General features: G+C 34.2%; 2 protein-coding genes across 3 annotated transcripts; one reads left to right on the top strand and one right to left on the bottom strand.

The window, feature by feature from the left end:
* The first annotated feature begins 5,287 nt into the window (after positions 1–5,287).
* Positions 5,288–8,473, top strand: LOC111397454 (cysteine-rich and transmembrane domain-containing protein WIH2). Its single transcript, XM_023024399.1, has 3 exons — positions 5,288–5,437; positions 5,733–5,970; positions 8,116–8,473. Exons 1-3 carry the CDS (start codon positions 5,395–5,397, stop codon positions 8,162–8,164), a joined length of 330 nt encoding a protein of 109 aa, XP_022880167.1. The 5' UTR covers positions 5,288–5,394; the 3' UTR covers positions 8,165–8,473.
* Positions 8,474–9,540: 1,067 nt separating this feature from the next.
* Positions 9,541–13,018, bottom strand: LOC111397453 (protein AUXIN SIGNALING F-BOX 2-like). 2 transcript variants are annotated; one of them, XM_023024397.1, is made up of 4 exons: positions 12,764–13,018; positions 11,732–12,514; positions 10,552–11,041; positions 9,541–10,465 (listed from the first exon to the last, which is right to left on the bottom strand). In XM_023024397.1, the coding sequence occupies exons 2-4, from the start codon at positions 12,202–12,204 to the stop codon at positions 9,695–9,697; spliced, it is 1,734 nt and encodes a 577-aa protein (XP_022880165.1). In that variant the 5' UTR covers positions 12,205–12,514; positions 12,764–13,018; the 3' UTR covers positions 9,541–9,694. The 2 variants fall into 2 exon arrangements, with proteins under 2 accessions (XP_022880165.1, XP_022880166.1); XM_023024398.1 differs by having other exon boundaries at positions 12,882–13,017.
* Positions 13,019–13,849: the final 831 nt, after the last annotated feature.

Below are 13,849 nucleotides of genomic sequence, written 5' to 3'. Positions count from 1 at the left end.
CTTTTTTTTTAATTTTTTTTTTTTTTTTTTTTTTTTTTTTTTTTGGCTTTTATTTAGATATGAGGGTATATTGGTTACTTTAAGTTAAAACTTTGGTGAAAAGAACGTTTAACGCAAAGAAATGTAGAAGGTAAGCAAAATGTCAAAAAATGACAGGTATGGACATTTTTCATAATAAACTTAAAAGGTAATGATATTTTGTCCCAATTACCCTATTCAAAAATATCTAGTCAGATACGTGCAATTTTCATAAAAAATTATATAACAATAAATTAAATATTTCATACCACTTTTTTATGGATAGTGACAAATCCATCAATAGTACTTTGAATTACCAAAGGATTTCACATTTCGTTCTAAAAGAACCCAACAAAGCTCACATTCCGTTAGGTCAAAGTCGAAGGTTCACTAACAATCCATACATAAATTATTGAACATAAAAGTATACGGAAACAAACTCTTGCACAAAAGTATCTTACCTCGTCAAATAAAATGAATTTTTGAAAGAATTCCAATATCTTTTCAACTTTCTCGACTGCGTCATTAAAATCGAGATTGACTCTCTCTCTCTACTATCTGCTGTATAAAATTTCTTAGTTGACAATTATGGAACAATTGTAAACTATTTATTGTAAAAAAAAAATAGTAGTTGAGTCATAGTACAATTGTGATGGAAAAAAATGTGTACCAAATTTGGATAGGAATTGAATTTCGATAAAACAAATCATACTATGACAGATGTAATTGAATTGGTATAAAATATATAATTAATGCTTATCTCACCAAAAGTAGATTCACTTACAACTACAATGGTAAAATTTGGATTGTACTAAATATAGTTTAACGTAGAAATTAACCCTATTTGGCAACCAAAAAGGAAAATAAATTAGCAACTTCATTAGTAACAAAAACATACATTTTGGAACTACAATATCTTGGGACTACCTTATTCAAATTAACTTTTTCTTGGGTCAAAGCTTCTAATTGATTACGACCTATAAAAAGAATTCAAAATTGATAAGTTTATTTTTGCTCTATCAAAATCTAATTATTTGACACAAATAAAAATATAAGAATTAAAAAAAATTGTTTCTTTTTAATCCCTCATTTATCAAAAAAGTAAAATGATTATATTTTTAAAAAAAAAATTCGGGCCTTTCCATGTTATATGCATCTTATTATATAAAAAGTTTCGCTTATCAGTTCATGAGGTACGAATGAATGGTGATTTCTTATATTACTCGTGTTTATACACATAAGGTACAAAGGACCATTTTCATGTCCAGTAACGACACTTGCATCGTTTTGTAGTTTTTAACCTATATTTAAAATAAAAAAAAATTAATTTTAATTTTTTAATGGAACGACCTCTTTTAATGGATTCCTAACGTGTGTAACATAGAAAGGTTAAATGTGTCATAAAGAAGGGTTGGAATGATATAAATTATATGGTATTGAGTTGGTAAAAGCACAATTTTTGTATGGGTCATACGCATCTTATAATGTAAATAAGTTTCACATGTAACAACACAAGAATCGTTTTTCATATCCCGTAATGCAATAAGTGTCATTCCACGAACGCATATAAGTCCAATAACAACACTTTGGTCATTCTCATAGATGCTTATAAGTCAGTAAAGACACTTGTACCGTTCTCATAGACGCTTATAATTCAAGTAATGACACTTATAACGTTCTCATGGATGCTTAAGTCCACTTATGGCACCTCTCTCTCTCTCTCTCTCTCTCTCTCTCTCTCTCTCTCTCAAGAAGCACAAGTGTCGATTTTTGGATTTTCACCTATATTTTGGAATGAAGATAGTGATGTTAAATACATCAACGCTATAAAGATACATACCAACATTTAACTTAAAATCAAACATTTATAACTAAAAAATCCATCTCCTGAAAATTAAATAAACGATGTAACTTCAAAAAGTTTATTAATATATGGATAAAAATGTCGTGCAAATATCTTTGCAACTATTTTTTTTCCTCCAATTGGACATATATTCCTGACGAACCAAATCTATATCGAATTGAGCTTGAATAGGCTTCATACATTTGGCCAGCTGAGCAGAACGGATGTATTTTGGCAAACTATCATAAATATAAACCAATCGTGAACTCTTACAACCCATATCTTGTAAGCTTGTCTCCAATTTATCGACCTCAAAATTAGCTGGTGTACCAGTTGTGATGCAAATTTTATGTCCTTGAAGTTCAGCAAATGTACAAAACAAAGAATTTGTATTTAGGTCTTGATTCCTATCATCTAAGTTGTAGAATACTTCTTAAATCAATTTACTCTACACCAATTACCAATCTACTTGTTTACTATGTCTTGAGCTTCCATCTTTACCTTGTATAAAATACAAAATAATAAAAAAACTTGCAATCACATAAGAGAAACAACAAATAATGCCAAAGTCAAATAATATATACCTGGATAGGAGCAAATAGCTTATCGTAACTCAACTTGACCTCGTTATCAATCCACACCTCAAAGTAGAGGCAAGTAAAATTTTATGTTCTTTTGTGCATCCTTCTAAATGTGCAAAACATTTATGATACTGAAATGAACACGTTTCACTAAATTATCGATCGATAAGTTTAATTAATAAATTTTTTTATCAAGCTATTGACACAATTTTCGCTATCTTTAATCCACCATCTCCAAAACCTCAAATTTATCAAAAATCCATTCACGTTAAAAAATTCAACTAACCTCAACTAAAATCATATAGGGACATAAATAAGTAGGAGAATATCGTGTAAATACTTTTGCTTAACTAAAATCATATGCAGACTTAAATAAGTTAAGAAACTGAAAATATAGAAAGATAAAACTAGTTCGTTTGATAGGATTAAATTTCATGGAAAATGTCACATCCGGAGAATTTATTTTCTACTTTGATTGTTTGATTCGAAAGTGAAAATGGAGTTCGAATTCCAAGATACAAACACTTAAAACATATTTTTGACCAATTGAGTGGAAATTGAATTCATATGGTTTTGTTTTCAACTTACATGAAATAGGTTTGTCTTTTGCACCTTTACAATCGACCCTAAGTTGAATTAGCTATGGATCAGGCAATGAGTTTAATTAATTAATAATTCATCTTCGAGTTAAAATAAACAATTTCCAATATTTTAGAGAGAGAGAGAGAGTGAGAGAAGCAAAATTCAACTAAGATAAACTAACCATTTCCCGTTTAAGGCTCCGCTTTATCTATTTCCGCGCAAGTGGTAGGGTTTTATCAGTTCGTACAGACTGTCTTAAGGCTTAAGCAATAATATAAAAATTGCATAATCTCTAGTGTCCAAGATAAACGATGAAATCATAAATAATGTTTTTTTATTTTTTTTATTTTTTATTTTTTTACACTTTGTCATGCTTATCCTACACCAATGGAAGCGCAAAATCACATTTAAAATGAAAAAATGGAGGGGAAACTTACTTTTTTTTTGGGTAATTGATACAAAACGTCCCTACATTTCAAGTGTATTGTAGAAAACATCCTTACCTTTAATTTTTTGGGCACAAAATGTCCCTACCTTCCACTTTCTTGGCGCTGAACGTCATTTTCATCAATTTTTGACTATTTTACCCTCCATTCAAATAAAACAAAAAGAAAAGAAAGGAAAAAAAATAAAAACTAATTGCAACCACGTTCCTAAAAATTCTAAAAATTGCAAATGGTAACTTGATAATTACCATATTAAATAAATTAAAAAAAATCAAAAAATTAAGAAAAAAAATTTAAAAAAATGGGTTGTCTTCTTCACCACACCACACCCCATCCCACACCACCATACAAAATCTCTCTGTACAGCAAATCCTCCAAATTCGAAGCCCCATTACATCTTTCTGCACAATGGGGTTTGATACTGGATATGAAAATGAAGGAGCTTGTACAAAGAGGGGAAGTGCAGAGAGATGTAATGGGGTTTCGGATTTGGAGGATTTGCTGTGCAGAGAGATTTTGTATGGTGGGGTGGGGTGAAGAAGACAACCCATTTTTTAAATTTTTTTCTTAATTTTTTGATTTTTTTTTTCAATTTATTTAATATGGTAATTATCAAGCTACCATTTGCAATTTTTAGAAAATTTGGAAATGTGGTTGCAATTAGTTTTTTGTTTTTTTCCTTTCTTTTCTTTTTGTTTTATTTGAATAGAGGGTAAAATAGTCAAAAATTGATAAAAAATGACGTTCAGCGCCAAGAAAGTGGAATGTAGGGATGTTTTGTGCCAAAAAATGAAAAGTATGGATGTTTTTCACAATACACTTGAAAGGTAGGGACATTTTGTGCCAATTACCCCTTTTTTTTTTTAGTTGTACCTATTTGTTCAGAAAAAGGATGAAGTCCCCGTTTGTTTTTCATTATTTGTCCATTAAAATGAAAAATATGATCGTTATCCATCACATCAAGTCATCATATTTGACTTTCTATCTCTTGTGTGGGGTCCGTAACAATTATATTTTTTATTGTTACTTTTATATTAATGTGTACCAAATGGGACCAAATTAATGTGAAATAAAGTTGAGGGAGAAGTTTTTGTAATCTTGAAATGTACAGTAAAATGAGGTGAAGAGGAAGACATTGGAATTTCAAATTTGGGGAATAGAATTCATCAAAAAAGGAGGAGGTGAAAATGGGGGAATTTGGGTGATTATGTTGCTTTTAGCTGAAGGACAAATATATCATTTTTTAATTTTATTTTTTAATATTGATCAAATGTCATTTATCCAAGTTCTTTATCTAACCCGTCCGTTTGGCCAAGTCCTCCCATAAAAATATGAGAAAATTGTAGCAGGAGTCCCTAATTTTTTTATTTTTTACAAACTTTATCCTAACCTTCATTTTATGCCAACGAAATTCTTTAACTTTTTATAAATATGCATCTGAGATCTAATTGGGCAGAAACTGTCCAAATCACTATCAGTTAACTGGGAAAATTTCTTAAACTATCTATTACCGCGACGATTTTATTGGTGTTGATTCTTTAATTTTTTCCAATTAACTAACAGTGTTTTGGACGATTTCCTTTCAAATGGATCTCAAGTGCATATTTATGAAAGGTTAGGAACCTCCGTTGGTACAAAATGAAGGTTAGGAAAAAATCTACAAAAAATAAAAAGGTTAGGGGACCGCTATTGCAATTTTCCCTAAAATATTAGGCCACCTTGACTTTTGACATTTTTAAAATTTTTGTGATTAACCAAGCGCCCACCCTTTCAGACGTGGCATCAACTGATTGGATACAGCATAGCAACTGTAGAGACTGTATAATCCATTCATTACGAGGAGTATTTACATACATACAACAAAATCTCTCTTTTTCGAACCTTTGATCGATCGAGTAGTATTTTCAGGGGAGATAAAGAGAAGATGAGTTACCAGAAGGTGCCTCAAGAACCTTACCCTCCACCAGGTCCGTTTTCTTTTCTCCAATTAATTTTTTAAATGAGATTTTTTCTTTGAATTTCTGGATTCTTATGATTAGGGTCGGACCTGTATATATGAAATCTATTGCTTCAATTTCTGGATTTATTTTAATTTCTCGATTCGTATAATTAGGGTACGGAACTATGTATATATGGAATTTCTCGAGTGATTTTAATTTTTAACTTCTCGATTTATATAATTAAAAGTACAGAGCTATGTTTTAAATGGAATTTCGTGGTTGAATTTCTGGGTTATTTTAATTTCCGGATCTGTATAATTAGGGTACGGAACTTATCCGCCACCTGGGTACCCATCGGCACCACCACAACCGCCATACGAGGGGTACCCATATCCACCGCCGGGATATTATCCACCACCTCAAAGGCCTGGAGACAGTTATCAAGGATATTTCAATCAAGGGTACCCTCCACCGCCTCCACCCCCACAATACCAGGTCCCCCACTGTGAGCATCACCATAATGATGGCGACACTGGTTGTACATCTTTTTTACGAGGCTGGTACGTCAATTACTTCCTTTGTTGCTGCAGTAATCAATGAATCATTGCTATTTGTATTTGATGAATTAATTTATAGGAGATAACTAATGGAAATGAAAAACTCTTTTATAAAGCATTTATTGAACCAAAAATGTCATCTTGCTTAAAATATTTTAAAGTGTGTTTCAATGAATAGGAGAACGGTTTAAGATTCTGTATGTAATGGGATAATAGACAAAAGGAATGAAAATATTGTTGCCTGTTGGTGATTGAGCTGAGGTATGTGGATTGTGAGGGAGGGTGGCCGGCACTGATCGTTTTTTCTTGTTATGAATCTGTGGCAAATACGGTTGAGCACATGCAAAGTATTTACGTAAATTTGGTGTGAAATTCAAATGAAGTGAAAGATAGAAGAAAAACAGAAGACATATGGCATCCCCTAGAGCACTGCAACTTGATCCTATCAGGTTGAATGAATAAGGTCAATATCCTAAATTCAGCCATGTTGAGTTATTCCTTTCAATGAAAATATCACAGTTTGACAGAGGATATTGTAGATCGAGAGGTTTACACCATTCAAGTAACAAGTGCATGTCCAACATATTGTGGATCTGCATATGGTTTCTTTCCTTCTCTCACTGTGGATATCATTGAGACACGTAGACACACAAGCAGCAAAGTATGTTGTGCTTAAATTTGGAAAAAGAAGAGAAAATGTGAAAATTCCAATAGAAAATGCTAGTAAATAGATATTGATCGAAAAAAATTCTTCTTCAAAAATGGTGTATTTGACATTTCAGTTTCCTTTAAGTTAAGAAGAGGGCCTTCAAACATGAAAATTGAAAGGGGTCCTTTATTTCCACCATCAAAATAAGGCAACTTAAAAGAATTTGCCTTGATATTTATATTTGAAGACTTATGATGAGGTTTTGTGCGTCCTCAACGTGAAAACATTACAATTATTAAAGGAATTAAATATTGGTATAATTTGTGTTAAACTTTCAAATACTTGCTTTTTTTTGGGTCATTTTTTGTGATTTGTCGAGAAATTAGCAATGAGCTTAATAATCATTGATAAGTAATGGTGTCTTTTACTAATTTACTGTTATATGATTCATCTGTCTTCTATCACTGAAATTGTATATGCACCTATTCGATTTTGAAGTTTCAGGATCTAATCTGCAATTCAGGTGAAAAGCAACCAGTATGGATTCACTAAATGTATATACTGTAAAACCAATGGCATAACATGCGAAGTTCCAATTGGTTGATTGTGACAAACTCAATAAAACATGAGATACTGTTCATAATTGCTGCATTTATGCTGACTGATATCCTAGAATTCTGAATTCATCAATGCTGCCTATATTGTGTCTTACCAAATTGTGCACAGCAGGTTATATAACATTTACTTTGCATTTTCACTTGGATAATCTCTATCAATTGTTCAGAAGAAAACTTTTTCTGTAGTAAGGTTGAATTGATCAGTCAAATCACTCACTGATGTCAAATCCTATAGCTTTTATAAATATTTTCTGGATTGATTGATGCAAGACAAAAGTATTTTAGTCGTGCTGTCTAAGAGGAGATCAAAATTGTAACTAAAAAATATAGTCATTACTGGAGTTGGAGAAAATCATGTTCTAGGTGAACGTCGGGATGGCATCTTTCAAATTGGTGCTATTTATGGATAGATGCTCTTGTGCTGCCTTCTGGAAGCAACCTTTATTAGCCAGGATTCCTTTTCTTTTTCCCTATGATTGAACTTCAGAATTCGATAACTGCATAATCATGATGGAATGCCACATTATTTGGTGGATATGTATTTGTAACTCAATACCGTTGGCTGTTCATCAAGTCTTATAAATTAAGAGTGTTGTATATAGAAGCTTGCTAACAACACCGAATAAGCTCAAAACTCTTAAGACATCGTTAAAATTTCGAACTGTTGCTCTTTGACTCGGACCCACCCTATCCAACTCAAAAATGTCATCAATTTTTACTTGATAATAGATTTAATTTGTTGAGTTCTACAGATAATATGATGGCATACTTCTATCTTTGCTCCATTGTGGACTGTTGAAACTTGTATAGTGTTCGCCTTCTTTTTCGTCTTTGGAGAATTGTTGTGGCAAAGATAATTAATTTGGCTGTTGTGCAATGCAGTTTGGCTGCACTTTGCTGCTGCTGTATATTGGAAGAATGCTGCTTCTGAGCATTCAAGGTTCTATATGGTGTCTAGTAATTCATCGTTTCGGTGATGGAAATACTGCTTTTCACAACTTGTTCCTCGATCGTTCGTGATGCTAAGATGTTTATTAACTATAGAATTGAGTAGTATTTGTGTGCTATTTTAAATTGGTATGATATTTGTCCTTGCTTTGCCAAAGTGTAGAAGTGTTTGGTTAATGTCAATCTCCTTGGTAGGAGGATATTTCTTACCGGATTTATGTATATTTTGTTTGAACCAACAATGGAACATGGTGATCAAGGCTTTCTTGTTTATTTGAGTTTGGGTTTTCTAGCTATTGGAGCAAGTTCTTTAGCATGCAGTTACCTAAATATACAGATTGAGTTTTGCTACAAGATCAACACCCATTTTCCTCCAAGTTTGACTAATGGACATTGGGTAAATTAATTGATATCCTCATATGATAAGAGTAAACAGATTATTAGTGTCACAAATTCTGCTGAATAGCATATGGTGGATGTCTAGCTTTTGAGTGTCGGTGACACACTTTCCCTAGCCTCAAGATAATTATCAATATTTCGATAAGAAATTTTAATTCTCATTCGAGAATGTAATTGGCATCTATAATCCCCACATGAAGAAGATTTGGAAAAGGAAAAATGAAACCATCAGCAAGCTTTACATATACCGTTCATCTGTTCTAGCTTTAGTAAATCATAATCAAGTTCATTATACTGTAATGAATACCGTGCAGCAGGTGGTAATGACGACTCCAAAGGCATTTCTTTTAGGCTACAATCCCCGCTGCGTCAGTGCAAATTAATCCAGAGACAAACCAGTTTGGATCTATTTCTGGAAAACTCAATTTCCCCAAACTCAATTTCAATCACATTTAATAAAACTCAATAACTTTTATCAACTTTTATCAAATCTATTAAAAACATAATTTTTATGAAAACCCCATCTATAATCCCCACATGAAGAAGATTTGGAAAAGGAAAAATGAAACCATCAGCAAGCTTTACATATACCGTTCATCTGTTCTAGCTTTAGTAAATCATAATCAAGTTCATTATACTGTAATGAATACTGTGCAGCAGGTGGCAATGACGACTCCAAAGGCATTTCTTTTAGGCTACAATCCCCGCTGCGTCAGTGCAAATTAATCCAGAGACAAACCAGTTTGGATCTATTTCTGGAAAACTCAATTCCCCCAAACTCAATTTCAATCACATTTAATAAAACTCAATAACTTTTATCAAATCTATTAAAAACATAATTTTTATGAAAACCTGATTTGAGTTACAAACCTAAACTAAGGGAAACGATGAAGGAATGCAATGCCATTTCAGAAATTAAAATTTGTTTCGCACAAGCAAATAAATATCAAGGCCAGAGCAAGAATTTTAAGACAGCACTGAAAATGGGTCAAAATATAAACATAAGTTACATAACACAGGTTTAAATTAATAGAATAAAGTACTAGTTAACCACAAACCCCATCTAAACAAAATACAGCTAAATGATACAAAGAAGAATTGGCGGGTGATCCATCTACAATGTCCATACAAAATCAGGTGCATCTTTCCGGGGCCCAACCAATGTCCGATACAAGTACATTTTCTCTACTTTATCATCAACACTAGCCTCCGTTTGGTCACCACCACTTTCATTAATGACCTCAACATTGAGCCTCGGCATCTTCTGGGCAAGGGTTTTGCAAGCTCCGAGGGTCACTTCACAGGACGACATCCAAAGGGATCGCATTGTTTCATACTTCCCCACGTCCGCTAGAAGTGCCTCATTACCGAAGGGGCTATCTCTGATCTCCAGCTTCTTGAGCTTCTTGCATCCATTCAGCACATAAAGCATTCCCTGGTCACTATTCCCAGCAAAGGCAATTGAAAGCATTTCAAGCTGCTCTGCATACCTTCCAATGTAATGGAAAAGTAGATCAGTCAGGAGGCCAGAGACAGACAGTCGCTTAAGACCCTTGCATGACTTGACAATTGCCCCAAAGCCTTCATCTAATGGCTGCATTGTTACAGCATCTGGTACAGTTGGGTTAAGCGTGCACAATCGGAAGCGAATGAAATTGGGGCAATTTTTGGCAACCATAATGAGTGCAGCATTGGTCATCTGCTGACAGAAATAGAGAATCGAATCAAGTTTGCGACAACCAGCTGATATTGCAACTAATCCTTCTTCAGTTACAACTGCATTGCCAACACCATATGGATCAGATGGGAAGACCCTCAGTTCCTGCAGTTCTTTACAAGTCAAGGCCACAACTCCGAGCCCTTCATCTCCAATGGTATCTAAAACCTGTAAAATACATTCTTAATAGTCATTATTTCAAGAAAAAATCAAGAAATGTTTAACTTAAACAAAAAGTTTCAAGAGAATCAAACCAATAGGCGCTCTAATTTGTTGCAGTGGCAAATCAACTTTACAAGCTCCTTACTAAAGATCCCCGGAGCATAGCTCAGATTCAACGAAGTCAAGTGACTGCAAATTGTGTAAACGGCAGGCAAGCAGCATGCAGCAACCTCCAAGAACCCTGACAAGCTTGTGATTGAGGTACACTTCGGCATACCAGTTTCTAATTTGTTACATGTCTCGGGATCGTGGACAAATGACCCAGTACCTAAATCTACCAGTTGAGGAGCCTGCAATAAAATTCTCTGGAGAGCATCAAGAGGCACTGTATGGTTAACTCTCAGACTCCTAAGATTACGGCATCTTGCAACCAATCTCTCGAGAGCCGCTAAATTAACTTCTCCTTTGAGGCATGCAAAATTCAAAGAGACGAGAGAAGTGCAGCTGTCAGGAAAGCAGCTAAGCCACTGCCCCCTCCGATCCTCAACTTCATTTTCTTGCAAGTCCAGCTCCCTAAGAAACCTGTCACAATGACCGCACTCTCAACAAACATAACACTATCAAAAGGAATAGCTCAAGAAATCAATAACTATCATACTCATCCAAAATATCTACATTCACCTCGAGGGAATTCAGTAATCAGAACTTTAATGAAGCATTGATAGGTCACAAGGCAGTTGATCCAAAGGCTAGTCATTACCCGTTAACCATTACTTAACAGGTATTAAGTCTACATTTACATTTTGGAGTTTTTGGAAAATGATTAGTTAAATCTTGTAAATTTTGGATGCATCTAGATTTTATCAGCCAATAGATGAGGCAAACAGTGAGAACAAATCCATGTTGGTGCTGGAGCTTGAAAGAGTGCAAACAAGGCTTCATATTCACAGGGAAAAATTAATTCCAATGTTATATTGAGAAATGCACAATAAGACTAATTAAGTGCTATCCTGGGGTGAAAGCAGTGCAGGGACCAATACCAGAAGGGAAGCACCAGAAGAAGGATTGAATGACTTAGACAGTAGCCTCAACAACAAGATCAACCAACGATCAGAATTAAGTAGCCAAAACCAAGAAAAGCTCCAAGACAAAGCCAAACATCATTCTAACTGTATTGATTGCGAAAATACAGACAAAATGACAGCTAAACAAAAACTCGAGCGGCTAAATTCAAGGGAAGAACATCTAAAAGCATGAAGTATAAGTCTAGACCTGCAATTGGATGCAATGGCAGCAAGGCCATCCGTGCTGAATCCATCACAGCTGACCAAAACCAAAGACTTGAAATTGGGAAAAAATTTTGAAAGCAGCTCGAGGCTTTCATCAGAAACCAACATCCTCTTCAACCTGAGCTCCTCCAGATTCACACCGTCTTTCACCATGGACTCGATCCAGGGCTGCACGAAACCGCCCCAATCGTGGGGGACCAAGTTGAAGTCCGCAAAATGGGGCTTCCCTTTGAGGGTCAACGACCGAACCCTAGGGAACCTCGCAATCAACCTCTCCGGGCTGATGGCATAGCAATTGCCTATGAAAACCTTCTCTCTGCTTAATCTCTCGACCGCAAACCATGACTTGCACACCAAAGACACCGCATTTCGGTCCCGATGCGATGTCAAAAAGTCAAATATATGCTCTAATACTTCCTCGGGGAAGTAATTCAGCATACTCTGAAATGAACGCATCTGGGCTGTTTTAACCCTAGCTAACCCGATCTTCAACTAACACGGCTCTTCCCCAAAATATAAGTGACTTTTTTGGGGTGAGATACGCAGAAAGCTACTTATCAACTACTATACTATGTAGAATTTATTGAGCGTGAAGGAAGATAGAAGTACAGATTTTGAAGTTCAAAAAAAAAAGTTTCTCTTTTTTTGCTGCATCTAAGCTGAAATATACAAGATGGACGCTAGATCTAGAGATTTTTGGCCGAAAATGAAGATACAAATGGAGAGTATAAACTTCTCTTGGTTCTAGTCGACTTTCAGAATAGACCTGAAAGAAACAAAGTGGCAAAAGAAGAAAATAAATTTTCTCAAGAAGAAATTATTGTATAAGGAAATGAAAGAAAATTCGGAGCTCTATCATCATCATAATCCAAAAATCAAAAGGTGATGATAAAGAGTTGATCAGCAAAAAATGAGATAAAAACCAGGAAATACAATAACAGATTGAAATGGAAAATGACAGATCTGAGAAAAATCTAAGCTAAAATCGCATTTATAGCAAAGAATCAAATTTCACCAATAAGAACACCATGAAAAGTAAAGCAAATTCCCCCTAGCGATTATAATTACTAATCAGAGAGAGAGAGATACAAAGCCTCTAATTCTCTCTCTATGTCGCGTGTGCATTTACTCACTCAAAAACTGATTACGAGACTCTCATTTCAGCATGAGAGATAAGAGAAGAACAGAGAAAGGGACTGTAGTGAACTAGGGTTTCCACATCTTAACCATGCTCAGAAGAAGATCTGACGGTAGATGTTAGCTATATGAGAAATCTTGACCGTTGACATCCAGCACATGTCTTTATCTCTGGTTTCCATGTCCAAAGACCTCTCAAAGGCGAATGATAATATTATAACCTTATTTTCATTAAATATTTACGGAAATACCATTCTGTTGATAAGGTTTGGATTCCACCCAGACAGGTCACCTAAAGAGAGAATACTTTTATTATTTCTACTCTCGCGATTACGATTGATTTAGAGATTCGCTTTTTCTTGATTTTGAAGATAATTATTTTGGGCGTCAGAGATTTTTTCTCGGGGAAATAAAAATACTTTTTGGGAAAATTGCAGCATTAGCTCTCAACTTATTGTTTAAATAGCAAGTAAGTTCCTAGTATTTAAAAAGGAGAAAGTGTCTTCTAATTATAATAACATAATTAACCTTTAAGAACAAAACTCGTTCAAAGATAAGTTAAATTGTTACATTGATTATGCTAACGATTCTCTACTTAATTTCTAATGATGTTAGGAACACATGTGCCAACAATTAGAATCCATTATATTAAACCTAATTGTATATATACTGCGCATATAGTTAATAATTACTAAATCAGCTGAGTAGAGCTTAGAATAGTCAATTGCGACATGAAACCAACTAACCAAAGTTGAAAAACCAAATCTAAATTTATAGAGCTAGTCGTGTGAATGTTAAGTGACGGTTGAATAAAAAATTTTAATGTTTTTACTCATTGAAAATGATGATATTCTTGATATATTTTATACTATGCAAAATTATGTCAAATTTTGTACTTGATCGATATGTTGGAGACGAGTAGTGTAATTTTTGTTGAGAGAAATTGGTGTCGAGTGGTGTATAG

The sequence above is a fragment of the Olea europaea genome, chromosome 7 (assembly GCF_002742605.1).
Source record: "Olea europaea var. sylvestris chromosome 7, O_europaea_v1, whole genome shotgun sequence".
Classification (NCBI taxonomy): domain Eukaryota; kingdom Viridiplantae; phylum Streptophyta; class Magnoliopsida; order Lamiales; family Oleaceae; genus Olea; species Olea europaea.
Note: the sequence above shows the minus strand (reverse complement) of the source record. Positions and strands in the feature narration are given on the sequence as shown.

Coding starts and splice junctions, on each gene's coding strand:
- LOC111397453 (XM_023024397.1), bottom strand. CDS start 12,204: ATGCGTTCATTTCAGAGTATGCTGAATTACTTCCCCGAGGAAGTATTA. Junction 11,042..11,731: donor GCCATTGCATCCAATTGCAG/GTCTAGACTTAT, acceptor TCATTGTGACAG/GTTTCTTAGGGAGCTGGACT. Junction 10,466..10,551: donor ACAAATTAGAGCGCCTATTG/GTTTGATTCTCT, acceptor TGTATTTTACAG/GTTTTAGATACCATTGGAGA.
- LOC111397454 (XM_023024399.1), top strand. CDS start 5,395: ATGAGTTACCAGAAGGTGCCTCAAGAACCTTACCCTCCACCAG. Junction 5,438..5,732: donor AGAACCTTACCCTCCACCAG/GTCCGTTTTCTT, acceptor CTGTATAATTAG/GGTACGGAACTTATCCGCCA. Junction 5,971..8,115: donor ACATCTTTTTTACGAGGCTG/GTACGTCAATTA, acceptor TGTGCAATGCAG/TTTGGCTGCACTTTGCTGCT.